Source organism: Hypanus sabinus, chromosome 2 (genome assembly GCF_030144855.1).
Source record: "Hypanus sabinus isolate sHypSab1 chromosome 2, sHypSab1.hap1, whole genome shotgun sequence".
Taxonomy (NCBI): Eukaryota; Metazoa; Chordata; class Chondrichthyes; order Myliobatiformes; family Dasyatidae; genus Hypanus; species Hypanus sabinus.
This window is the reverse complement of record NC_082707.1, coordinates 113,837,816-113,864,389: the sequence shown is the minus strand read 5'-3', so window position 1 is coordinate 113,864,389 and position 26,574 is coordinate 113,837,816. Positions and strand designations below refer to the sequence as shown.

The following is a 26,574-nucleotide window of genomic DNA, read 5'->3' as shown; positions in this document are numbered from 1 at the left end:
TTGTAACTAAATTATCCTGCCAAAAATATAGATTTCTACTCAAAATAAATACAGAACACAGTTATTTAATAACAGAAATTGCTGTAAATAGTGGAAATAATAAATGCTGAAAATAGTCAGGCCAGGTAACATCTATACAGAGCAAGGAACAGTTAACCTTGCTCACAAGTCATTGATCTGAAACATCTGCAGAGTAAGGAATAGATACACTGAGACTTCTGTGTTCTCCATTTATTTTCTGATCTTACATGGTGATTGACAAGACATTTACCATTAGGAAATGACAGAAACTCGATAGCAGCAGTCAGGTAACAGAGCATAAACAATTGTACGGACTACTTGGGACTAACGGCTCTTCTGCTTTGACCTTCGTCTGTGCATAAATTACTTTTCAGTGAAGCTTTCCCCTTAGTAACCATTGTAATTTTGATGTTCCACAGACATGAAACTACATCTAACATCTAGTGTCCATGGGTATCCTTGCTCCTGTAGGTCTGCTGGGCAAACTTCCCCTCCACCACCATGATCAATGAACATTACTAATTATATTACTTGTACATGATTTACATCTTCGCACAGTACTGCTCTAGCAAAACAACAAAATTCACATCATTTAAGATAGTGATAGTAAACCTGATTCTGAAAAATTCTGCACAACTTAGTCAAAGGCTGGGGCACCCCTTGGCACAATGGACATGAAGGAAAATTCAAATATTGGACCTGTCAAGTTTTAGCCTTCATGAAACTCCTCACACTGAAGAAAAATTGAAGGCGACACTTGAAGAACATACAGATCAGTTGCTGTTACCCAAGGACAAACCAACAATTCTGTTTCCCAGTTAAACTAAGCCTTCAGATTTTTGTCATGGAATAAATATTCATCAAGAAGTGGCTGAGCTCTGTTAAATTCATGTTTAATATCAGATAATCAATATAATTAATATCAGAAAAAGACGTGACCTGGGCTCATGAGTAAAATAGTAAAAGAATAACAGACATTTAGTTTATTACAAATTCTGTTGTGGAACAAAACAGGGCATACAGTTATTCCAAAAAACATTAAATATACCAAGGACAAAACAGGAAAAATACAAGAGCAGAGAATTGTTCAAATCATTCATTACACAGCTTGTTTACTGTAATATATTGTAATTCAAGCTAGTACATTTTTAAAGCAGTTTGCTTGCTAAATTGAACAGTGTTGAACAAAGCAAAAATCTTCGCAATTGGAACATAATCTGAGTTATTAGAATTCTGTTTAGGCACCAGTTCAGGCACAATCTAATCCAAATGCAACAAGATTTGGATTACATCATAACGTGGGGGGGTGGGGGAAGGTGCTCACACGATTAAAAGGTAGTATTGCTTTCTTCACTAGTTGGGTTTTGATTCACAAGGCCAGAATTCCTTGGAGAAGGTGAAATTTCCTTTCTAATACCATCAACAGCTCCAGTCAAGAGTGATTTAATTTACAGTGGTACTACCTCCCACAGTCCAAACTGGAACAGGACCCTAAACCCAATAGTTCATCTCTGGTTTATACTCATGTTTGAACGCAGAAGTGTTAGGCCTGAGCCCACACTCCTCTTCAACCAACTCATCCAGCATCGTCATTGCAGCCATCAGACGATAGTATGTCTCAACGATCTGCGCTTTCAACTAGAAGTTAGAGAGAAATAAGTCAGAATGGAGTGCAATTCACAGAAAGAAACCAGCACAGTCTTTGTCACAGGCTGGTGTAGGCAAGGGTTAAATAGTAATCCAATTCATAGGCAATCCTAGCTCCACCCGCCAGTCTTTCTTCCTTCAGATTTAGGACAGAGGTCATTGAAATGAACATTACCTCTCCTATGTACGGGGTTAAGCGCTGTGGTTCAAGTTTCAGGGCTGAGGCTTCAATGAGAGAATCGCTCTGTAATGTGTAGCTGAAAGTTAACACAGTTACAGTGAATTTGCAGACTTGTTTCTAAGAATAAACATACTTCAATTCACTTCCAAAATATGAAAAATCACTCCAACCATCATTCTTTTTGCAACATGAGGGTTGTTAGAAGGGTAGTCAAAACAAGCAAACAAAATTCTTACAAAGAGCAAATGATTCAGTTTGAATGCTCTGTCATGATGATGGTTGGAAAAGGAACATTATAACTCTTTTCATTTAATTGCTACAAGATTTCTACAAATGGCCAAGAATGCAGTTAGGCTTTTACTTCTGCATTGAATTTAATGTTAACCCAAAGAATGACACTCCAGGTAGTGTAGTTCCCTCAATATTGTACTGAAAGATTAGATTGGGTTCAAGCATTTTATTGCTGGAACCCACTAACTACGATAAAAGCAATGTTAATATCAATTCTCAATCCTTAAAGTTGGTCACAAACATTTTAAAAAAAGCTTGAGGTGCAAGTCTGATTTACACCAGCTGTAACAGTACAACATCAACAGAAAAAAAAGTGGTACCACATCTTCATCCCCACCACCAACGAAGAATTAAAAGTTCAACTAAAAATGAAGAATCAATCACATGGGAGGAGAAAATTCAAAGACAAGTACTTAGAAGCACTGTAAACAAATGAAAGCTCCTTGACATGGTAAATAGCTCCCCCACCACACCTCTTGCATGCATCAATAAGTATTTCAACTGATAGGTAATTACGAACAATAAGTGGTAGAAAAAGGACTGCATAGGCATAAGAAAAGACAAAATATGAGGTATCAAGATCTGAAGGAAATTACTAGATGCAATTTAGACTCTCCAACCCTTGATAAGAAACTAACTACCCTATTTAATCCCCTCAACTTTATAAATGTCTATAAGGTCACTGTTCAGCCTCCAGCACTCCAATAAGAATAATTCCAACCTAAACAATCTTTCCTTGTAAGCCCCCAATTCCTGATGATTTTCTTCTGCACTCTCTCCACACCCTTTCTGATCATTTGGTGATCACAACTGCAGTCAATATTCAAGTGTGGCCTAACCATTGCCTTTTATACAGTAGCAACAGAATGTTCCATTTATACTCATGTTACGTACCCCTGGGTATCTTGTGACTGTCACATGACCATGATGTAATTGAGGCTCTGCTGCTCTTGTGATGGTGGAGTGACGTAATTTTCCCACCAGTGAGAGGTCATGTGATGGCCTCTTTCAACAGGGTATAAAAGGAGAACCCCTCCCTGTGACATAAGTCAGTTCGTGGCTTAAGTCGACAGTGACTCCGTTCTGCTGCATATTTGATTTTATGACGCAGTTTCGTTTAAAAGTGGAGTTTTAATTCCTACTGTAAGAATCGTCGTGCCAGCAGTTCTGAAAATCGCTGCCAGTAAAGTCCAGTTGGAGAGTGAAGAATTTATTGAAGTACGGAAACCCGACGGATCGAGAAAAGTTGGTGTTGCTGGCGGTAAAACAGGTTCGACCTTATTTGATCCTCATTCTGAAGGAATTAGTAACCTGAATCCAAGATAGTCCGAAAAGAGCAGAAAGGACTGGAGCAGGGTTTTGCCAAGGTAAGGTCAGTGTCTTTGAGCTGTTTTATTTCCTTCATCGTAAATCCTTCGGGCAAGGCATACTTCAGCTGGGATCAGCAGTAACTTCACGTAAGAGAATTTATTACTCATATAACCATATAATAATCACAGCACAGAAACAGGCCATCTTGGCCCTCCTAGTCCGTACCGAACCCTTAATCTCACCTAGTCCCACCTACCCGCACTCAGCCCATAACCCTCCACTCCTTTCCTGTCCATATACCTATCCAATTTTACCTTAAATGACACAACTGAACTGGCCTCTACTACTTCTACAGGAAGCTCATTCCACACAGCTATCACTCTTTGAGTAAAGAAATACCCCCTCGTGTTTCCCTTAAACTTCTGCCCCCTAACTCTCAAATCATGTCCTCTAGTTTGAATCTCCCCTACTCTCAATGGAAACAGCCTGTTCACGTCAACTCTATCTATCCCTCTCAAAATTTTAAATACCTCGATCAAATCCCCCCTCAACCTTCTACGCTCCAATGAATAGAGACCTAACTTGTTCAACCTTTCTCTGTAACTTAATTGCTGAAACCCAGGTAACATCCTTGTAAATCGTCTCTGCACTCTCTCTAATTTATTGATATCTTTCCTATAATTCGGTGACCAGAACTGCACACAATATTCCAAATTTGGCCTTACCAATGCCTTGTACAACTTTAGCATTACATCCCAACTTCTGTACTCAATGCTTTGATTTATAAAGGCCAGCGTTCCAAAAGCCCTCTTCACCACCCTATCTACATGAGACTCCACTTTCAGGGAACTATGCACAGTTATTCCTAGATCTCTCTGTTCCTCTGCATTCCTCAATGCCCTACCATTTACTCTGTATGTTCTATTTGGATTATTCCTGCCAAAATGGAGAACCTCACACTTCTCAGCATTAAACTCCATCTGCCAACGTTCAGCCCATTCTTCTAACCGGCATAAATCTCCCTGCAAGCTTTGAAAATCCACCTCATTATCCACAACACCTCCTACCTTAGTATCATCGGCATACTTACTAATCCAATTTACCACCCCATCATCCAGATCATTTATGTACATTACAAACAACATTGGGCCCAAAACAGATCCCTGAGGCACCCCGCTAGTCACCGGCCTCCATCCCGATAAACAATTATCCACCACTACTCACTGGCATCTCCCATCTAGCCACTGTTGAATCCATTTTATTACTCCAGCATTAATACCTAACGACTGAACCTTCTTAACTAACCTTCCATGTGGAACTTTGTCAAAGGCTTTGCTGAAGTCCATATAGACTACATCCACTGCCTTACCCTCGTCAACATTCCTCGTAACTTCTTCAAAAAATTCAATAAGGTTTGTCAAACATGACCTTCCACGCACAAATCCATACTGGCTACTTCTAATCAGATCCCGTCTATCCAGATAATTATAAATACTATCTCTAAGAATACTTTCCATTAATTTACCCACCACTGATGTCAAACTGACAGGTCTATAATTGCTAGGCTTCCTTCTAGAACCCTTTTTAAACAATGGAACCACATGAGCAATACGCCAATCCTCCGGCACAATCCCCGTTTCTAATGACATATTAAAGATCTCCGTCAGAGCTCCTGCTATTTCTACACAAACTTCCCTCAAGGTCCTGGGGAATATCCTGTCAGGACCCGGAGATTTATCCACTTTTAAATTTCTTAAAAGCGCCAGTACCTCCACCTCTTTAATTGTCATAGGTTCCATAACTTCCTTACTTGTTTCCCACACCTTAGACAATTCAATATCCTTCTCCTTAGTGAATACCGAAGAAAAGAAATCATTCAAAATCTCTCCCATCTCCTTCGGTTCCACACATAGCTGACCACTCTGATTCTCTAAGGGGCCAATTTTATCCCTCACTATCCTCTTGCTTTTAATATAACTGTAGAAACCTTTCGAATTTACTTTCACCTTATTTGCCAAACCAACCTCGTATCTTCTTTTAGCTTTTCTAATCTCTTTCTTAAGATTCCTTTTACATTCTTTATATTCCTTGAGCAATTCCTTTACTCCATGCTGCCTATATCTATTGTAGACATCCCTCTTTTTCTGAACCAAATTTCTAATATCCCTTGAAAACCATGGTGCTCTCAAACCTTTAACCTTTCCTTTCACCCTAACAGGAACATAAAGATTCTGTACCCTCATAATTTCACCCTTAAATGACCTCCATTTCTCTATTACATCCTTCCCATAAAACAACTTGACCCAATCCACTCTCTCTAAATCCCTTCGCATCCCCTCAAAGTTAGCCTTTCTCCAATCAAAAATCTCAACTCTAGGTCCAGTCCTGTCCTTCTCCATAATTATATTGAAGCTAATGCTATTGTGATCACTGGACCCGAAGTGCTCCCCAACACATACATCTGTCAGCTGACCTATCGCATTCCCTAACAGGAGATCCAACACTGCCCCATCTCTAGTCGGTACTTCAATGTATTGTTGCAAAAAACTATCCTGCACACATTTCACAAACTCTAAACCATCCAGCCCTTTTACAGAATGAGCTTCCCAGTCTACGTGTGGAAAATTAAAATCTCCCACAATCACCACCTTGTGTTTACTACAAATATCTGCTATCTCCTTACACATTTGCTCTTCCAACTCACGCGCCCCATTAGGTGGCCTATAATACACTCCTATCAGTGTTACTGCACCTTTCCCATTCTTCAATTCCACCCAAATGGCCTCCCTAGAGGAGCTCTCTAATCTATCCTTCCAAAGCACCGCCATAAGATTTTCTCGGACAAGCAATGCAACACCTCCTCCTCTGGCCCCTCCTACTCTATCACACCTGAAGCAACTAAATCCAGGAATATTTAGTTGCCAAACACACCCTTCCTGCAACCATGTTTCACTAATAGCTACAACATCATAATTCCAGGTATCAATCCACGCTTTAAGCTCATCCACCTTTCTTACAATGCTCCTAGCATTAAAATAGATACATTTAAGATACTCTCCATCTCCTCCTCTATTTCCATCCCTAACAATGCATTCAAATTTATTATCCTTTTCTTTCTTCTCCCCTACATCTTCGGGCTGAGCGCATCCCTTCTCCATCACCTGCCTTTCCTCCCTCACACACTGTCTATTTACTTGCTCCACTGGTGAACTAACCTCCTCTCCCATAGACTCCTCAAATAGTCTCCCGCCCCCCCATCTTACTAGTTTAAAGTCCGCCCTGTAGCCTTAGCAAACCTCCCCGCTAGGATATTGGTCCCCCCATGATTCAAGTGTAACCCGTCCTTCTTGAACAGGTCACTCCTGCCCCAGAAGAGGTCCCAATGATCCAGAAACTTGAATCCCTGCCCCCTGCTCCAATCCCACAGCCACGCATTCATCCTCCACCTAATTCTATTCCTACTCTCACTGTCGCGTGGCACAGGCAGTAATCCCGAGATTACTACCTTTGCGGTCCTTCTTCTTAACTGCCTTCCTAACTCCCTATACTCTCGTTTCAGGACCTCTTCCCCTTTCCTTCCTATGTCATTGGTACCTACATGTACCACGACCTCTGGCTCTTCACCCTCCCACTTCAGGATATCTTGGACACGATCAGAAACGTCCCGAACCCTGGCACCAGGGAGGCAAATTACCATCCGGGACTACCGGTCACCTCCACAGAAACGCCTGACTGAGCCCCTGACTATTGAGTCCCCTATTACTATGGACCTCTTTCTTCTAACCCTACCCTTCTGAGCTACAGGGCCGTCCTCTGTGCCGGAGGCTCGGCCACTGTCACTCCCACCAGGTAAGCTGTCCCCCCCAACAGTACTCAAACATGAGTACTTATTGTCAAGGGGTACAGCCACTGGGGTACTCTCTAGTACCTGCCTCTTCCCCTTCCTGACTGTAACCCACCTATCTGCCTCCCGTGGTCCCGGAGTGACCACCTGCCTGTAACTCCTCTCTATCACCTCCTCACTCTCCCTGACCAGGCGAAGGTCATCGAGCTGCAGCTCCAGTTCCCTAACTCGGTCCCTCAGGAGCTGCAGTTCGGCACACCTGGCGCAGATGTGGACGTCCGGGAGGCTCGGAGACTCCAGGATCACATCCGACACCGAGAACAACAAGCTGCCCTCACACTCATACCTCCCAAATAACTGAAAATACAAGAACTAAAAGATAAGCCTACTGTGCCCTCTTCCGCCTAAGCCTTCTGAGCCCAAGCCCTACACTCTGCGCCCAGCTCACTCCGCTGCCCGCTTCTTAAGGCGGCGTTCTTTATATATCTTCCCTCCTTCCCGGGCCTCCTTCACGCGCCTGCGCAGTCCCGCCTCTCAGAACTCCGATCTGAGAAACAATTGGACAATTTGAAAATGGCCACAGCCGCACTTCCTCTCAAGCCTCGCTGTCCTCTTCAAGGAAAGTCTTTCCTAACTGACTGTGTAAATCATTTGGACTTTTGCATCTACTACATTAAATAACTGAATTCGTATTTCTCGTATTAAGAACCATTTAAGCTGCCGTATAGCAGCCGAGTTCCGGTTAAGTTAGTCATTTGTTTACTTTTGGGGTTTTTTTTAAAAACACTGTTTAATAAATGTTTTATTTATTATAAAAAAAAGTCTCGATTCTATATTCATTGTTGCTGAATCGTAACACTCAATACCGCTACCTATGAAGTCAAGCAAGCTAAACACCTTCATTACCCTATGCACCAACTATCAACCTCGATACTTGTCTTCTTGCAGACAGTCACTTAGAAACACAATGGGACCTATTTGAATAAAAAACACACACAAGACCACCAAACACCCGATTTGTGAAAAAAGAACAAATGCAAACAATAAAAAGCAAACAAATAATATTAACCGTAGAGTCCCCTGAAGTGAGGTCACAGCCGTGGAACCAGTCCAGCACAGTGTCAACAGTTGTAGGTCACAGCTGTAGAGTCAGTTCAGCGCTGAAGCATCTCATTCAAGTCACGCAAATAGCAAAAAATAAGCAGTAAAAACAAAAATACATGGGACATGAACTGCAATGTCCCCGAAAGTGAGTCCATAAGCTGTGGACTATAGACATTTGCATCCAAATAAAATAACAATGAAAGGTTCAGCACCAATCCCTGTGGTACACCACTGGGTACAGACAACTCTCCAGCACCACTTCCTATATCAAAGCCAAATTTTGGATCTGTTGAATGCAGAAATAGAGAAGGAATGTTTGTGATTGAATGTAGACAAAGGTTATCCTCACAGATGGTATGGACAAGAAAGTACATCAGCATCTCTACTTCCTTGCAAGGCCAATGAAACATGGCATGTCCCCATTCAGCCTCACCAATTTTTGTAGATGCATCATAGAAAGCATCACATCCAGAGGCATCATACTTTGGAACGGCAACTGCTCTGCCCAAGTTCACAAGAAACTGCAGGGAAAACCAGCCTTGTCCTATGAGCTTCACTTCTCGCTGCCTTGGTAAAGCAGACAACTTAATCAACGATCCTGTCCAGCCCAGACGCTCTCTCTTCTCCCTCCTTCCATCAGACAAATCATATAAAAGCTTGAAAACTGTTCTGAGACAGAACAGTACAATAGGATGAGTCTATCTGATCATGGCCCTTACACCTTATTGTCTACCTGCACTGCACTTTCTTTGTAACTGTAACAGCTTTATTCTACATTCTGTTATACTACCTTACTGCTGTGTCACAATGACCTACAAGGATGGCGTACAAAACAAAATTTTTCATTGCATCTTGGCACATGTGACAATAACAAACCAATTAAATATTAGGTAACATAATTGTTTTCCATGCCAGCAGTTACAGATAGAAAAAGGACAAAATAACATGCGGGGATTGTGTGATGTAGAACTTAGTATTTGCTAGAAATCAGAGACAAAAGAGGAATGTGTACTGTTCAAACGTATGCATGGACATCAGGCAATCCTGCTGTTTTCTACTCACCAGTGCAACATTGTCTTGTCCAAACAGTACAGTCCACGCAGGTGAGTGTACAGATCTGTTGTAGAGACAGGTACAAAACCCACATTGACTCTACAGAAGCTGCAGTACAGGGACCTGTAAAGACTACAAGCAAAAAAAAACCACATAAAGAAACCCCTTTAGCAATACATTGCTGATTAATTGACATGCAGTAGTTGTCCCATTTTCTATGTTTCTATGATTGAAGGCATTCTGAAAGTTAATGTGTAATAGCCTTACCATTCTGTCAGAGGCCCTTCATACCCTACAAAAGTAGTAGGATCCAGACGCACATCCTCTGTCACCGCTGAAAGCAAGTCAGCAGAAATTATCTTTGATTATTTTAATACTTCTTAATTAAAAAGTACCACAGTATTTAAGAAATAATCCCCTGTAAAGAAGCAGAATGTTATTATTTGGGATAAACAAAGACCAAGTGTCCAGCCAAAGCTTAAGCTAATAGAGACAATGGATTAGAGACCAACGTATGGAGGAGTTACTAGAAAGGGTGGTTATGTTTAAAGTAAAATTTTATCTAGAAAGGTTGAGGTAAACCTGGTTTTGAGGGAAGTGATACTGGACATTACAGGTGGCATTTTGAGATACTTCAATTCTCCCTAGACACAGAAAGATGTCTAAGATTGGGAAATAGAAAATCTTCAACAAAAGGAAGTCATGGCAGCAAATACAGGCCAGTCAATTTACTCAGTTGTGGTAATCCTTTAGAATCGGCAAGGAAACTTTTAAATAATTTGGGAAGTTTGAATTAATCAAAAGAGGGTCAACATGGGTTATTTAAAAGAAACTCCCATTTGATTTGCCTGACTGAACCTTTTGATTCTGTAACAAAAATGGATGAAGAATGAAATGCTGCTAATTTAGATTTTTATAAGGCATTAAAAAGGGCTAGCAAGGCTAAAAGAGCTAATAATAAATAAAACAGGAAACTGGCTTAAAGGTAGTGTTACATGGTGTTTATGTGTTTAAGTATTTAAGATAATTATGTTTTCCTGGGAAATAAGCAGACACCACTGTATTTTCTTAAAGAAATATAGTAATGACATAAACGTGTGTGAAGGGAAGCATTTCCAAATTTGAAGGTTGATATCGAGCTTATAAGCATTATAAAATGATCTTGCAGATGAAATTGCAGAAAAAAGCAGAGATAATTTAATGCAAAATAAATTGGAGAACCAATGCATAGCTCTAAACTACATGGCAAAACAGAGGAATCTGGATAGCCAGAAAACCTTGAAAGCGGCAGCACATAAGAGACATAGGATTCATAATGAAGACAGACTACAAAGGCATGGAATATAATGTAGGTTCTGTATAAATGCTGCTCATCTCCAAACATTCAATGATGATTGCTATATACCAAAGTAGGTACGCTGGGTTTATTCTTTGAAAACAAAGAAAGTTGAGGAGATATCAAAGACATACCAGATCACTTCAGGTTTATATAGGTATTCGCATTAGCAGATTACTCAAGGACCAGTTGTTCCATTTGGCTAACTTCCAGTTGGCTTCATAGCAGTACAACTCATAAAATACAAGAAATTAAAAATTGGCTCATTCTGCTCCCTGTACATGCACAGCCATTCATCAAGTTGTATATATATATATAAATAAAAAATAAAATCAGGCTTGAATAGCCAGCCTTTTATTTTGAGACACTGACCTTTAGTTCCGGACTCCTAACTAGGGGACGTATCATCCTTCATCTAACATATCTAGCCCTGTAAAAACTTCACATGTTTCAATGAAATCACTTCTCATTTATCTAAAACTAAAGAGTATTGTCCCATATCTACTTAATCTCTCCTCATGCAACAAACCAAAACTTTACAGACCCACAAACATTCAATGACGATAAAGAGCACCTACACACAGAGAATATACATAGGAAAGGACCATGAAGAAGCAAATAGACATCAAAGTGGAACAAATATACTTCTCAAAGGATTTCTGCATCAGTGCTCATGCACCACCCCAGATCCTTAATTCTCCCAGAAAGAAGTTGGTTACTACCCAATTTAAGTATCATCAAATCACGGAAATACGTGGAAATTGAAGTGAAGCATCAATATTTGATAGCCAGAATCACTCAGGCCCAACAGCCATTCAACATCCAAGGCAAGATTACAAAAAAGCTTGAAATCACCCACATCTTACTTAAACACATCAGCACGTTGAGAGTTGCGTTCGATCCACAGCACTGCAGAGAATCTCCTAACACAGTGTGGCACTTCTTGCATTGGAATATCACACAGTCGTCCAACTCCAGGAAACCCATCTCTTCATCCATCTAGAAAAGATTTACAAGAAGATACGAAAAATGGTCAACAGGCATTTTAACTGAGATGTACAAATTAAACAATTTTATTAAGTATATTGAACATAAACAGTTGCTTATTGCTTAGCAAAGATGCAAGAAAGTAACTGCCACTTACTCTTTAAATGTTTGATTCTGTAAATGAATTAAAATTCATTTGTATATTACACATTGCAACATGATATACAGGAAGTTTCAAGGACATACTATATGCAGTAAGCTTCTATAAGAATTGTTACAAATTTATCAACACCTCTTTCTATTCTTAATAAGACAACCATGAGACATAGGAGCAGAATTAAGCCATTTAGCTCATTGAATCTGCTCTGCCATTTAATCATGGCTGATCCCTTTTTCCCCTCCTCAGCCCCACTCCCCATAAACTTTGAAGCCATGTCCAATCAAGAACCTAACAAGCTCTGTCTTAAATATACCCAGTGACCTGGCCTCCACAGCTGCTTGTGGTAATAAATTCCACAACTTCATCGCTCTCTGGCTAGAGAAATTTCTCTGCATTTCTGTTTTAAATGGACACTCCTCTATCTTGAGGCTGTGCCCTCTTGTCCTGAACTCCCTTACCGTGGGAAACATCTTTTTCACATCGACTTTGTCTAGGCTTTCAACATTAGAAGCACATCTTTTCTTACCTAAGGAACCCAAAACTGTTCAAATGGTAACATTGAATATGCCTTTCTCACCAACCACTGACTCCATCTGTAAATTAACCCCTAGGGTGTTCTGTACAAGGACTCAGATTTTTGGATTTTCTCCCTGTTTAGAAAATAGTCTGCACATTTATTTCTACTACCAAAGTGCATGACCATGCATTTTCCAACATTGTATTTGATTTGCCACTCTCTTGCCCTATAATGGAATTTGGGATCATCAGTAGTTCCCAAAGTGGGCAATATCACCCCCTGGGGGCAGTGGGAGTTTCTACAAGGGCAATAATGATAAAGAGGGCAGTGGGCAATGTTCCCTCTAAGGTACATGAGCACACACATCTTTTGCTACTCATAGACAAAGGAATTTAAATTGCACACTAAAGGTTGTCACCCTCTACCTCGTTGGCATGTCAAGTATATTTCATGATCGTACATGATCACATTTGCTTTTCTGGTTTCTGATGCAGACAATGTTGACAATGTGAAGTTTTCTGATTATTCATCTACAGATTTTAGAACTGGCTCACTTATACTATTTTTATAATTATGCAGTGTGCACATGGCGTCACTAGTTAAAAAACTGCACAGCGCAAGATTTTTGGGCACTCTAGTCTTTACAAATTAGAGGGAACTTTGCCAATGGGTAGACACTCAGTAGCAAGGGGGGCTACTAAAGGATTACAGGCTTAATTCAAGAAATGAATTCTTTATTACAAGCATTTGATTCCCAGTGCCTCTTAATTGATTGCAATAACCACGTAATTTCTTTTGAAAACCCACTATTCTCTTAGACTTAGCTCAAAGCACATTATAGTTGTTGCAAAGCAATGTGGCATTTCTGCTTCTGGACTGAAGAAATCATGTTAGTTCTGGATCCAGCTTCTGCATTTTTGCCACTTGCTATGGTAGTACAGTGTTAGCTAGTATGATTCCTATACTCAAATCACACGCAATTCATGTGAATTAAGGGATGGATCTCAATGGGGCAAAGTTCAGAATTTGCTCTTTCAAATAGTTTTCTCTAGCCCACGGCCCAATCAAGATATCACTGTCCCACTTTATTGTACCTTCATCAGAGAATCTGGTTTTGCCTGAGATCTGATGGCATCATAACTTTCTCCTTTATTGATCACAGTACTTGAGGTTGGATTTAAATAATAGTCAATTGACTATGTCATTAATCATAGCAAAAATGGCAGAAGCAGACCAAAAAATATAGATATTATAGTGTGGAATATCTCAAATATGAATTTATACCAGCACCAAGCAAGCAACAGCAGCCAATGTGTCTGTTGTGTGAAAAGCTTTTCTCAAATGAGAAAATGAGACCATCCAGACTCCTTGAACATTTGAAGGGAATACTCTCTGATAAAGCAAACAAGACTTTGGCTCATTTTCAGTCACATTGTGAAAACTTACAGAACCAAAAACACTTCAAAACACATTTACCAGCACCTCACAACCAAACAGTGATGATTTGCGTGCTTCATACAATATTTAATTGCAAAATCTGCCAGCAGTAAGAGAGGTTCTGAATATGGTTTTGCACAAATCAAATAATGAAAAGGATTCTGCTCAGCAACAATTTTTTGAAACTGTCCGAAATGTCTCAGCATGTGGAAGAAGCATTGTGCAACATACTTAGGACAATAGAATTTGCTCTGCAGTTGCAAGAGTCAACTTTGCCAGGCAATGAATCTTTGCTTCTTGGTTATGTTCACTTCATAAAAGATGAAAGCATGGTTCAAGAGTTGTTATTTGCAAGATGATTAGACACAGATACAAAGAGGAAATCAATATTTCAGGTTGCTCAGCAACTTTTCCAAAGAGGAGGACATTCCACTCACCAACATTCTTGCTTGGGCACCAATGACAGGACTTGGGGTTATTACTTCCTTGAAAAAAGCTGTACCTGACATATTTACCATTCACTGTGTTGTTCACAGACAACCTCTTGTTACAAAAACCCTAAGTGATCAGTTGCACAAATTGGTAAATACAGTGGTAAATAAAATTAAGTCCAATGCTCTGAATTATCAACTATTTCGACAGCTTTGTATTGAGAATAATGAACAGGTTGAATGCTTCCTGTTGCACAAAGTCAGATGGCTCTCAAAAAGAAACTGCTTGAGATGCTTTGTGCTTTTTCAAACTGTGATAAATTTCTTTGAAGACTTTAAAGATTCTTTCAAAAATCAACTCAAGAATATTAGGCAGAATTGTTCACCTAGTTTGATTAAATCAATCTTCAATCGCAAGGAAATGATGTGAATCTTATCAAAGTCAAATCAGCTGCCTCCACACTTCTGTCCAAATTAACCCCCTTTAAATGCAACAATAGCCGTCAGGACCCTTTCCAATTTCCGAGCCTCTCTGCGTTGGTAGAGAAAGAAAGAATACCAGATGATGATCTTCAAATTCCAGATTTGGTAGTAAATCCATTCCTGAAAACTTGTAATGAGGAATTAACAGGGAAGATGGAGGAAAAACTGATCTCACTACAAAAAGACTGAGCTGAAGCCAAGGTTTAAAAAAAATTAAGACTTTTGGTTGAAAAAAATAAATCTCTAAACACTAACCTGCACTGTGGAAAAAGGTTAAGATGTTCTTTATTGCCTTTCCAATATCATATTTAGTAGAGCACAGTTTCAGTACAATTGCCCAACTTCTTTCAAAGCTTCGAAAAAGACTGCAAATTGCTGAATGTGGGGATCTGAAATTCGTTCCAAGTGACATTCAGCCTGATGCTGATAACCTGATATCACTGTATCAAGCCCATTCATGTCACTGAAAGGTGAAAAAGCACTGAAGTAGTGAATAGTTGGACTACTAAACTGTTGATGAAAATAGATTTTACTGTAATTAAAGAAATAACCATTTATATCTTTAAATAGATGTGAATAATTTTTGCTTTGAGTCTACAGTTCCTGTTTTCTTTCACTAAGCATCATAAATGTAAATTGTTTATAGTATTTTAGTAATGACCAGAAAGAAGGTGGGGTGGGGGGGGGGAGGAGAGATGTGGTCCAAAAGCCAAGGGGGCAGTAACCCAAAAAGGTTAGGGGACCACCGATCTCGATAGAGGCAAACCTGTACTACACGAGAGTTGCATTTCATGAAGACTGGTCAAATCACAATTTTCTGTAACATGAAGCAACACATGAAAAGCTGAAAGAACTCAACAGGTCAGGCCACATCATTGCAGGGAAATGAAGAATCGATGTTTCTAGCTGCAACCCTTCACCAGAACTGGGAAGAGGACAAAGGATTTGGAAGGGGGAGAAGCAGGAGTTTCTGGGTGAGAAGTAAATCCAGGTGAGTGGTGGAGATAGGGAGGTGGGAAGTGAATTGGGAAATAATGAGAATGTAAAAGGTGATAGGTGGAAGAGGCAGATGCAGAACAAGATCGAATCATAGGGGAGGAGACCTACCTACCTGTCTCCAATCACCTGTCTATCATGTTCCCCACCAACCTCTCCCTCTTATTTTGACCTCTGCCCACTTTCTTTCCAGTCCTGATGGAGGGTCTCAGCTCAAAACATCTACTGTTCAGTTCCCTGCACAGATGCAACCTGACTTGCCAAGTTCCTCCAGCATATTGTGCTACTCTAGATTTCCAGCATTTGCAATTCTCCCTGTCTTTCTATACCATGAAATAGCATTATTTATGCATATATCAAGGAATCAAAATTGATTAACCAAATAGTTTTTCCAGTGGAACAACCATGCAGGACAAGTGCTAGTGCAATTGATGCTCCCTGTTTAGTGAATACGAGGAATAGAACATTCAACCTTTGAATACTCTTACTCTTATTCACGAGACTATTAGTGTTATGCATCTTAACTCCACCTATTGCTGTGGTTCTAAAATGCTTTAGTAATTTATGAATTGAACTGACTTTATTTCTTACATCCTTTATATACATGAGTAAAAATCTTTACGTTATGTCTCCGTCTAAATGTACAATTTATAGTAATTTGTAATCAATAGTACATACAACAGGACAGTCAACATAACATAGAAATACAATTGTATCAGCATAAATTAATCAGTCTAATTGCCTGGTGGAAGAAGCTGTCCTGGAGCCTGTTGGTCTTGGCTTTTATGCTGCAGTACTGTTTCCCAGATGGTAGCAGGTGGAACAGTTTGTGGTTGGGGTGACTCGGGTGATCCTTCAGGCTCTTTTTACACACCTGTCTTTGTAACTGTCCTGAATAGTGGGAAGTTCACATCTACAGATGTGCTGGGCTTTCAGCACCACTCTCTGCAGAGTCCTGTGATTGAGGCAAGTACAGTTCCCATACCAGGCAGTGATGCAGCCAGTATGGATGCTCTCAATTGTGCCCCTGTAGAACACCTGTTCTACATATTCTACAGTTCTTGAACCACCTTCAACAGCTTTCCAGAGGAATGCCAAGTTTTTATTAAAATATGAATGAAGGTGCACTTGCCAACAGGAGAATATTTTCAATAAACAAAAAAAAACTGAACAGTTATCTAAATGCCTAGAGTTGAGGCTCCATGCAAACCAGCTTTTAACTGGCATCCAGAGTTCAAGGACATGACAGAATTTAAAAGAGAACAAACAACAGCTTTTTGTTGAACCTGTAAGCATGTCACAAGTTGACTTTTCTGATTATCTTGAAATAACTACAGTATTGAGTGGAAATGATCTCAGCTATTTCAATCCATGAGTCCAAGTCAGTGTCATTATGGAGGATCCATTCAGCCTGTCAATTCCATGATGGTCCTCTAAAGAGCAACCCAGATGGCCCCATCTCACTGTATGGTTAGTTCTCTCAATTCCCTTCAGACATCATTGACCATTTCCATCTACTCAGCCTCATAGACAGCAATATCATTATTACTCATGGAGAAACACTTTCCTTCATCTCACCCAGCCGCCTTGAACAAATGTCTCCTAGTTTTTGTACCATCGATTTGGCACAGCTGATACAACCAATACAACCACTGCCTTTAAGCCCCAGTGACCCAAGTTCAATCTTGACATCGGATGTGGAGTTTGTTTTTTCTCCCTGTGACAATGCAGGTTTCCACCCACACCTCATAGAAGTGAATTGAATTGAATGGACTTTATTACTTACATCCTTCATATACATGAAGTAAAAATCTTTACATCTCCATCTAAATGAGCATTATAGTAATTTATAATAAATATTATGTATAACAGGATAGTCAATATAACATAGAAATACAGTTGTGGCAACATGAATTAATCAGTCTGATGGCCTGGTGGAAGAAGCTGTCCCAGAGACTGTTGGCCCTGGCTTTTATGCTACAGTATCATATCCCGGATGGTAGCAGCTGGAACAGTTTGTGGTTGGGGTAACTTGGGACCCCAATGATCCTTCGCACCCTTTTTAATACACCTGTCTTTGGAAATGTCCCAATTTGTGGGAAGGTCACATCTACAGATGCACTGGGCTGTTCACACCACTCTCTGTAGAGTCCTGCGATTAAGTTCCCATTTCTGGCAGTGATGCAGCCAGTCAGGATACTCTCAATTGTGCCCCTATAGAAAGGTTGGTAGTTTAATTGGCCACTGTAAATTACTCCTAATATGCGGGCAAGGAATAGAATCTGGGGAAGAATTAAAAGGGCAATGCTGGTAGAATTATTTTTTTTAAATGGGATGCACGACGCTCCCATCCTTGCCAGAGATCGATAGAGCCCACCACTCACTAGCAGCTAAACCAGCCCCAGGACAGAGACCGCGCCCAGTTATTCTTCGATTTCACCGCTACCAGATTAAAGATCTCCTGGTTAGGGAGGCCCGGCGGTGAGGGAAGTTAGAATACCACCGCCAGCAGATTCGGGTTGTGGAGGACAATTCTCCTGAAATTTTGAGCCTGCGAGCCAAATATAGAGAAGTAATGATGGAGCTAAAAAACCGAGGATTCAGGCCTTCCCTCCTATATCCTGCACGACTCCGCATTACATTTCCCAGCGGTGACAAGAAGCGGCTATGCTTGGTAGATGAAGCATGGAAATACATTGATAGCCTCCCCACTATACTGGATTCTTCATATTTTTTCCCATACCCTCTGCCAGGTAACGTTTGCAGTGCTTGGACGGTGAGGTCTGGTCTGACTTGGTTGTGTTAGGTACTGACTGCCATGATAGGTGGAGTAATACTCATTCAGTCTGCTCTCTCTCGTGAGAGTATTTCCTTTTACCTCTTGTCTTGTGGGTTGGGGGTGTGGGGGGGAAGATACTCCAATGCTGGTTTTGTTTTAAGAACCCTTAGAAGTCCATGTTATACAGGATTTACTTCTGCCCTGTTTCTCTTTGTATTACACTTTTGCCTTAGAGCTAATACCCAAAAACGTGATACCACTTATGCCTATCAACCTGTATCCTTTTTAAAGGAGAATGGTTAGTCCATTAAATTTTGTGAGCTGGAATGTCAAGGGGCTGAATCATACTGTTAAAAGAAGGAAGGTGTTCTTGCATCTCAAACAGTTTTACACAGCAATTACATTTCTACAAGAAACACACATTCGCAGTTCTGACAATTCCCGTCTTATGTCACAATGGGCGGGGCAATACTTTCACTCCACTTCTCAGGCTAAAGCCAGGGAGTTCTCAATTCTCATAAATCAAAACATTCCCTTTGAACTCCACAACAAAATATCAGATACAAACGGCCGTTTTGTCATTGTCTCGTGGAAATTATATAACACACTGGTAGCTTTGGCTAACATATATGCTCCTAACTTGGGTGATATGGACTTCTTTGAACGTTTTGTTTTCTGCGCTGCCTGATTTGAGTTTGTACTTTCTCATACTAAGCAGAGACTTCAACTGTTGGTTAGATCCAGTGTTGGATCGATCGTCTCCTATTCCCAGAGTACTAAGCAAATCTGCCTCATCAATTCAGTCCTCCATCTCCAACTATGGCATCGCTGATGTATGCCACTTTCTCCACCCAAATAAGAGAGAATATTCTTTCTTCTCACATGTTCATCACACCTTTTCTAGAATTGATTATTTTCTAATTGATAATCAGCTGATTCCATAGGTCCATTCCTGTGCTTATCAGAGCATAGTGATATCAGACCATGCTCCGGTTGTCCTGTCTATAATTCTTCCTGGCCTTCCTCAAATAAATAAACATTGGCGTCTTAATTTGACCTTACTGTCAGATAATTACTTCATAAAATTTATGGAGAACCAGATAATCTTTTTCCTTAATATCATTACGTCACCTGAAACTTCAAGCCTGGTTGTTTGGGATGCTCTGAAAGCATACCTCAGGGGTCAAATAATTTCCTACACTGCAAATATGAAAAGAAAGAACCATAAAAAACGACTTGACCTAGCCAATCAAATTAAAGAAACAGACCAACAATATGCTCAAATTAAAAATCCAGAGCTGCACAAAAAACGAGTGGAACTCCAAACTAAATTTGACCTTATTTCCACTCACCCAATTGAACGCCAAATCTTGAAGAGCAAGAGCCAGTTCAATATTCATGGTGACAAATCTGGTAAATTTTTAGCCAACCAATTAAGGGGCTTCAAAGCCAAACAACACATCACAAAAATTTGAAAGGAAAACAGAAGCATCACCTCAAATCACTCTGAAATCAACACGACACATTCAGGAACTTTTATTCCCAACTTTACACCTCTAAATCCCCAAATAATAACATTTAGGTAGAGAATTTTTAAAATAGCTTAAATATCCCTATGCTCTCTCCTGATCTCAAAATGAGACTGAATGAGCCAATATCATCAGAGGAAATATCCTCAAGTCATCTCAGCACTGCAGACTGGTAAATCTCCAGGACCCGATGAGTTCCCTGTAGAATTCTTTAAATCATTTTCGTCACTGCTCTCACCTCAACTAACCTTGGTTTTATCAGATTCGTTTAAACAAAGTAAACTGCCAGCATCATTTAATGAGGCATGCATTATTCTTCTAGTGAAGAGAGGCAGAGATCCAACAGAGCGCTCGTCATACAGGCCAATCTCTCTGTTAAATGTTGATGTCAAAATCTCAGCTAAAGTTCTGGCCCGTATATTGGAGAACATCCTACCCTCTATTATTTCTGAAGACCAAACAGGTTTTGTCAAAAACCGCCTCCCTTTTTTTTAAAAAACATATGCCGTCTTTTAAATATCTTATACTCACCTTCAGTTGGGATTCCTGAATGTGTTATCTCCTTAGATGCATTCCACCATGTGGAATGGAATTACCTCGTTGCTGTGTTAGAAAAATTTGATTTTGGACAAAGTTTCATCATGTCGATTAAACTGTTATACTTGTGTCCCACTGCCTCTGTTTTGACCAACTCTCAGCAATCCCAACCTTTCAGTCTCAAATGTGGAACCCACCAAGGGTGCCCCTTAAGCCCGTTACTTTTGATCTGGCCATAGAGCCACCGGCTATTCAATTCCATAGTTGTGACAGGGATTTGGAGGGAAGGAATTGAGCACAAAGTCTCTCTTTATGCTGATGATCTTTTATTTTTTTTTATATATCAAACCCGATCACCTCCTTACCCCCCATATTCTCACTCCTTAACAAATTTAGCCTGTTTTCAGGATATAAACTTAATTTACACAAGAGCGAGCTTTTTCCAATAAATGGAAAAGCACAAGCATCAGAATTCCATAACCTCCCTTTTAGGGTAGTAAATAACCAATTTACTTACCTTGGCATTGCAGTAACAAGGAATTATAAGCTCCTTTTTGGAGGAAATTTCACTAATTTGTTAAATTATACTAAACAGAGCCTAATACAATGGTCACCACTGTCTATGTCCCTGATGGGCCGAATTAATGTTGTCAAAATGAACAACCTTTCTAAATTCTTATACTTTTTTGAATCCATACCAATTTTCATTCCTAAAGTCTTCTTTGACTCGCTGGACTCAGTCATATCATCCTACCTATGGAAGGGCAAGCATCCCCGACTGAATAAAGTCCATCTTCAAAAATCTAAAAGTGTTGAGGGTATGGCTCTGTCTAATTTCCACTTTTATTACCAGGCAGCTAACATACACTATCTCATCTTTTGGTCTCATTTCCACAACCAATCTGACTGCCCAATATGGTTGGCAATGGAGCTGAATTCTATTAAGAATTTCTGTATTTCTACACTTCTTGGATCCACACTCCCTTTTCTTACGCCTAAAGCAATTGCTAATCCTGTTACCAGGCACACCCTGAGAGTATGGGTTCAGCTCAGAAAGTATAGTGGTCTCTATGGCTTCTCCCTTTCAAGTCCTATTCTACATGATCACCTCTTCCAGCCTTCTATACATGATCCAACATTTCAAGACTGCTATAAAAAGGACATCAGGCGCTTTAAAGATCTTTTTATAGACAACTGCTTTGCATCATCTGAACAACTGTCTGCAAAGTTTAACTTACCCAACACTCATTTCTTCAGATATTTGCAAATTAGACATTTTATCATCCCTTTGTTATCAAACTTCCCTGAGGCACCTAGCACAAACATCGTTGATGTTTCTCTTCATGAATCCATTGTGCAAAGGTCTAATATCTGCTATTTGTGACAAGCTAGCAGTTCTGAGGCGAGCCCCCCTTGATAAAAGTTAAACTGCCTGGGAGCAAGATTTAAATTTTCACTGCCAAACAATGTATGGGATTCAGTTCTCAAGTTAGTTAACTCAACCCCTTTATGTGCCCACCACTGCCTGTTACAGTTCAAGGACGTACACATGTCTAAAACTAAATTATCTCACATCTACCCAGATGTCAATCCCTGCTGCGACAAATGCAAAAGGGGTGGGGCTTCCCTTATTCACATGTACTGAACATGCCTTAGCTTGGAAAAATACTGGAGAGATGTTTTCCAAACTCTATCCCAAATACTTAATTACAATCTGGAACCTAACCCTTTGATTGCTCTTTTCGACACCTCCGGAGAGGGGGACACGCACCTAAGTCCAACTAAACGTCGCACACTGTCTTTGGCTTCTCTGTTGGCCAGACGCACAGTCTTGCTCAGGTGGAGGGATGATACCCCGCCCACCCACGCTCAGTAGCTTAGAGACATCATGTCCAGACTACACCTTGAGAAGATCCACTATCCAACCCTCAATTCAAACATAAAGTTCCAAAAGGTATGGGAAACCGTTCTTGAATATTTTCAGAATTCCCAGCCAAACTACAGGTTCATCCCTTCTTCCTTTCCTCTGCACATAACTCCCTGACTTTCAGCATTTTAAAATTCTACGAACTCAGACGTGTAAACATACAACAGTTTGTGTGTTAGGAAAAGACACCTTCTCTATACCAATGCAGCTCTGTGGGGATAAAGGTTCTGCTTAACCATTTTTGCTAATGCAATGATGGCTTGGAGATGAGGGGATGGTCGGGGCAGGGAGGCAACCAAAGCATGATCGTACTATGGGTGCATCTCTTTCATAGATGTGAATTGTACATTTGTTAGGTACTGCACAAACCTCCTTTGTACTATGCTTTCTTGAATTAAAAAACTAATAAAAATATTGCTGAGAAAAAACAATGCAATGCACGGTTATATAAATGGGAAATTGGTGACCAGTATAGGCTTGGTGGGTTAAAGGGTCTGTTCTTGTGGTATAAGTCGCTACAACTCCATGAACAACATGAATTGAAACCTCTCCCCCACCTACTTTTCAAAACATATCATTACCTTGTCAACTGCTATAAAATGTCATTTCAACCTCCAGAAGAGGGTGGAGTAGATGGAGCATATTCTGCCAGAAGATTTGTAACTACTGGTGTTCCACAGGGATCTGTTCTGGTACCCCTGCTCTTCGTGATTTTTATAAGCAACTTAGATGAGAAAGTGGAAGAGTGAGCTCGCAGTTTGCAAATGACATGAACATTGGTGGTGGCATGGACAGCGTAGAAGGTTGGTGTAGGTTACGACGGGACAGAAACAGGATGCAGAGCTGGGCTGAGAAGTGGCAAATGGAGTTCAATCCAGGAAAGTGTGAAGTGATACATTTTGGAAGGACAAGCTTAAATGCAGAGGACAAGGTTAATGACAAGAATCTTAGCAGTGTGGAGGAATAGAGGGATCTTGGAGTCCACATCCGTGGATCCCTCAAGTGGTCACTCAAGTTGATAGGGTGGTTAAGAAGGTGTGTCAGCCTTCATTACTCATGAGATTGAGTTCAAGAGCCATGAGTTAATGTTGCAGCTCTATAAAACTTCAGTTAGACCTTGCTTACAGTATTGTATGCAGTTCTAGTCCCCTCATTTAAGGAAGGATGTGGAAGTTTTAGATAGGGTGCAGGGAAGTTCACCAGGTAGTGCCTAAATTAGAAAACATGTCTTCAGAGGAAACAATGAGCGAGCTTGGACTTTTCTCTTCAGACCGAAAGAAGATGAGAGGTGTACAAGATGCATTGATGGAGTGGACAGCCAGTGCCCTTTTTCCAAGGTACTAATGGTTAATACGAAAGAATACAGTATAACTTTAAGAAGATTGGAGAATAGTATGGGGGTGGGAAGAAGAGTCAGAGGTAGCTTTGTTCTTCTATGTTGTTCTATGTTCTTCAAACAGGCAGCACAATAGTGAAGCTGTTAGCACATCACTTTACAGCGCCAGCGATCACTGAAGGGATTCGATTCCTGTCGCTATTTGTAAGTAGCTTGTTATTTTCCCTGTGACTATGTGAGCTTCCTCCTGGTGCTCCGGTTTCAAGTTTATTGTCATTACGACCATAAACAGCTGGTACAGTACACAGTAAAAATGAAACAACGTTCCTCCAGGACCCTGGTGCTACATGAAACTACCTCACACTAGACTACCTAAACTGACACTAAACAACACTAGACTACCTGAAACAGCTCAAGGCTACACTAGACTACGTAAAACAACATAAAAGCTGCACTAGACTACAGACCTGCAGAGGACTACATAAAGTGCACAAAACAGTGCAGGGCAGTACAATAATTAACAAACAAGACAATAGGCACAGTAGAGGACAAATTACAATATAATAAATGATGTAGATGTCAGTCTAGACTCTGAGCATTGAGGAGTCTGATGGCTTGGGGGAAGAAACTGTTACACAGTCTGGTTGTGAGAGCCGGAATGCTTTGGTCCCTTTTGCCAGATGGCAGGAGGGAGAAGAGTTTGTGTGAGGGGTGCGTGGTGTCCTTCACAATGTTGTTAGCTTTGCGGGTGCAGCGTGTGGTGTAAATGTCTGTAATGGCAGGAAGAGAGACCCCAATGATCTTCTCAGCTGACCTCACTATCCGCTGCAGGGTCTTGCGATCCGAGATGGTGCAATTCCCGAACCAGGTAGTGATGCAGCTGCTCAGGATGCTCTCGATACATCCTCTGTAGAATGTGATGAGGATGGGGGGTGGGAGATGGACTTTCCTCAGCCTTCGCAGAAAGTAGAGACGCTGCTGGGCTTTCTTTGCTATGGAGCTGGTGTTGAGGGACCAGGTGAACATCAAGAAATTTGGCGCTATTAACGATCTCAACGGAAGAGCCGTCGATGTTCAGCGGGGAGTGGTCACTCTGTGCCCTCCTGAAGTCAACAACCATCTCTTTTGTTTTGTTCACATTAAGAGACAAGTTGTTGGCTCTGCACCAGTCCGTTAGCTGCTGCACCTCCTCTCTGTAAGCTGACTTGTCGTTCTTGCTGATGAGACCCACCACAGTCGTGTCATCGGTGAACTTGATGATGCGGTTCGAGCTGTGTGTTGCAGCACAGTTGTGGGTCAGCAGAGTGAACAGCAGTGGACTGAGCACGCAGTCCTGGGGAGCCCCTGTGCTCAGTGTGATGGTGTTGGAGATGCTGCTCCCGATCCGGACTGACTGAGGTCTCCCAGTCAGGAAGTCTAGGATCCAGTTGCAGAGGGAGGTGTCAGGCCCAGCAGTTTCAGCTTTCCAATCAGGTGCTGAGGAATGATTGTGTTGAATGCTGAACTGAATTCTATGAACAGCATTCGAACGTATGTGTCACATACGTTCCTCCCACATACATATGTGGCACATACCTTCCTCCCACATTCCAAAGATGTATAGGGTTAGTGAGTTGCAGATGCCAGGAGCTTGGAGCACTTGCAGACTACCCAGCACAATCCTCACTGATTTGACATGACTTGACACATGCAGCACATTTCAATGTATCTTTCGATGTACATATGGCATATAAAACTAATAATCTTTCACTCCAAAGAGAACAACCCAAATATAACTCAAATATTCCCTCATCCCATTCTGACAAATCAGAACAATTCTTCCCTTATCACCAGACCTCGACTGCAAAGCACAGATTGGGCTTAATCTTCCAATGAACCGCCTGCAGGCCTTCGAGGTGAAATCTGAGAGCTGCCGACCTAAGGGAAAGCTGTCAGACCGGCACGTTCCTCAGGGTACAGGGCTATGTTGATGATATCCTCTGTAGTCACTACGAAGGCTCTGCAGGGAAGGAGCACACTGGGCACTGAGGGGCTGGATCCTGAGTAACAGCCTCTCAAAGACCTGGTGCTGTCTAGAGAGGAATTGATGATATATATATTTAAAATATATAATAATATAAGCGTATATGTATTGGAGATAAGGCTACACATGCTGTAATCTGACCCATTAAACAAACTACTGGAGGAACTCAGCAAGTCAAACAACACATGGTTTGTTTTAAAGGGGTGTTTTAAACAGAAACCCTGCATTGGGAGTATGATGTGGTTTGACGGTACAATAAAAATAATAATAAGAGACATAAGTGTATTTTCCTGTGTAGTTTTATGAACATTCAAAAAATGCATTTTAAAAGATCCAGCCTCCCCTCATTCCTCAAGCCCTCCAGTCACGGTGACGTGAATCTTTTCTCTACCTTTTCCAATGTAATAACATCCTTCTTATAGTTGGGCGACCAGAGCTGTGCACTCTGAGTGCCGGCTCCACAGCGTCGTACAGCTCACCATCAGGTCACAGACGGTACCTATGCGAGCCGAGTGCCTACCCCGGACCTCCCGCCCCGACGGTGCAAACAGAAAGGCAGAGCCCTCAGGATATCACTCCTTACCCCGCTCGCCTCGCCGACAACAGCCATCAGCGCGCTCATTCAAAAACCCGTCTCCTCCCGG

General features: G+C 41.0%; 1 protein-coding gene across 1 annotated transcript; it reads right to left on the bottom strand.

Annotated features, from left to right (window-relative positions):
* Window positions 1–26,574, bottom strand: oip5 (opa interacting protein 5). Its single transcript, XM_059990056.1, has 6 exons — window positions 26,514–26,574; window positions 11,655–11,787; window positions 9,720–9,786; window positions 9,462–9,584; window positions 1,844–1,925; window positions 1–1,659 (listed from the first exon to the last, which is right to left on the bottom strand). Exons 1-6 carry the CDS (start codon window positions 26,550–26,552, stop codon window positions 1,513–1,515), a joined length of 591 nt encoding a protein of 196 aa, XP_059846039.1. The 5' UTR covers window positions 26,553–26,574; the 3' UTR covers window positions 1–1,512.

Bases quoted from the DNA above. Each gene is read 5' to 3' on its own strand.
- oip5 (XM_059990056.1), bottom strand. From the start codon at position 26,552: ATGAGCGCGCTGATGGCTGTTGTCGGCGAGGCGAGCGGG. The intron at 11,788-26,513 runs GTAAGGAGTGAT...AATCTTTTCTAG, and splicing joins TTGTCGGCGAGGCGAGCGGG to ATGGATGAAGAGATGGGTTT. The intron at 1,926-9,461 runs GTGAGTAGAAAA...GTTAACTTTCAG, and splicing joins GACAAGACAATGTTGCACTG to CTACACATTACAGAGCGATT.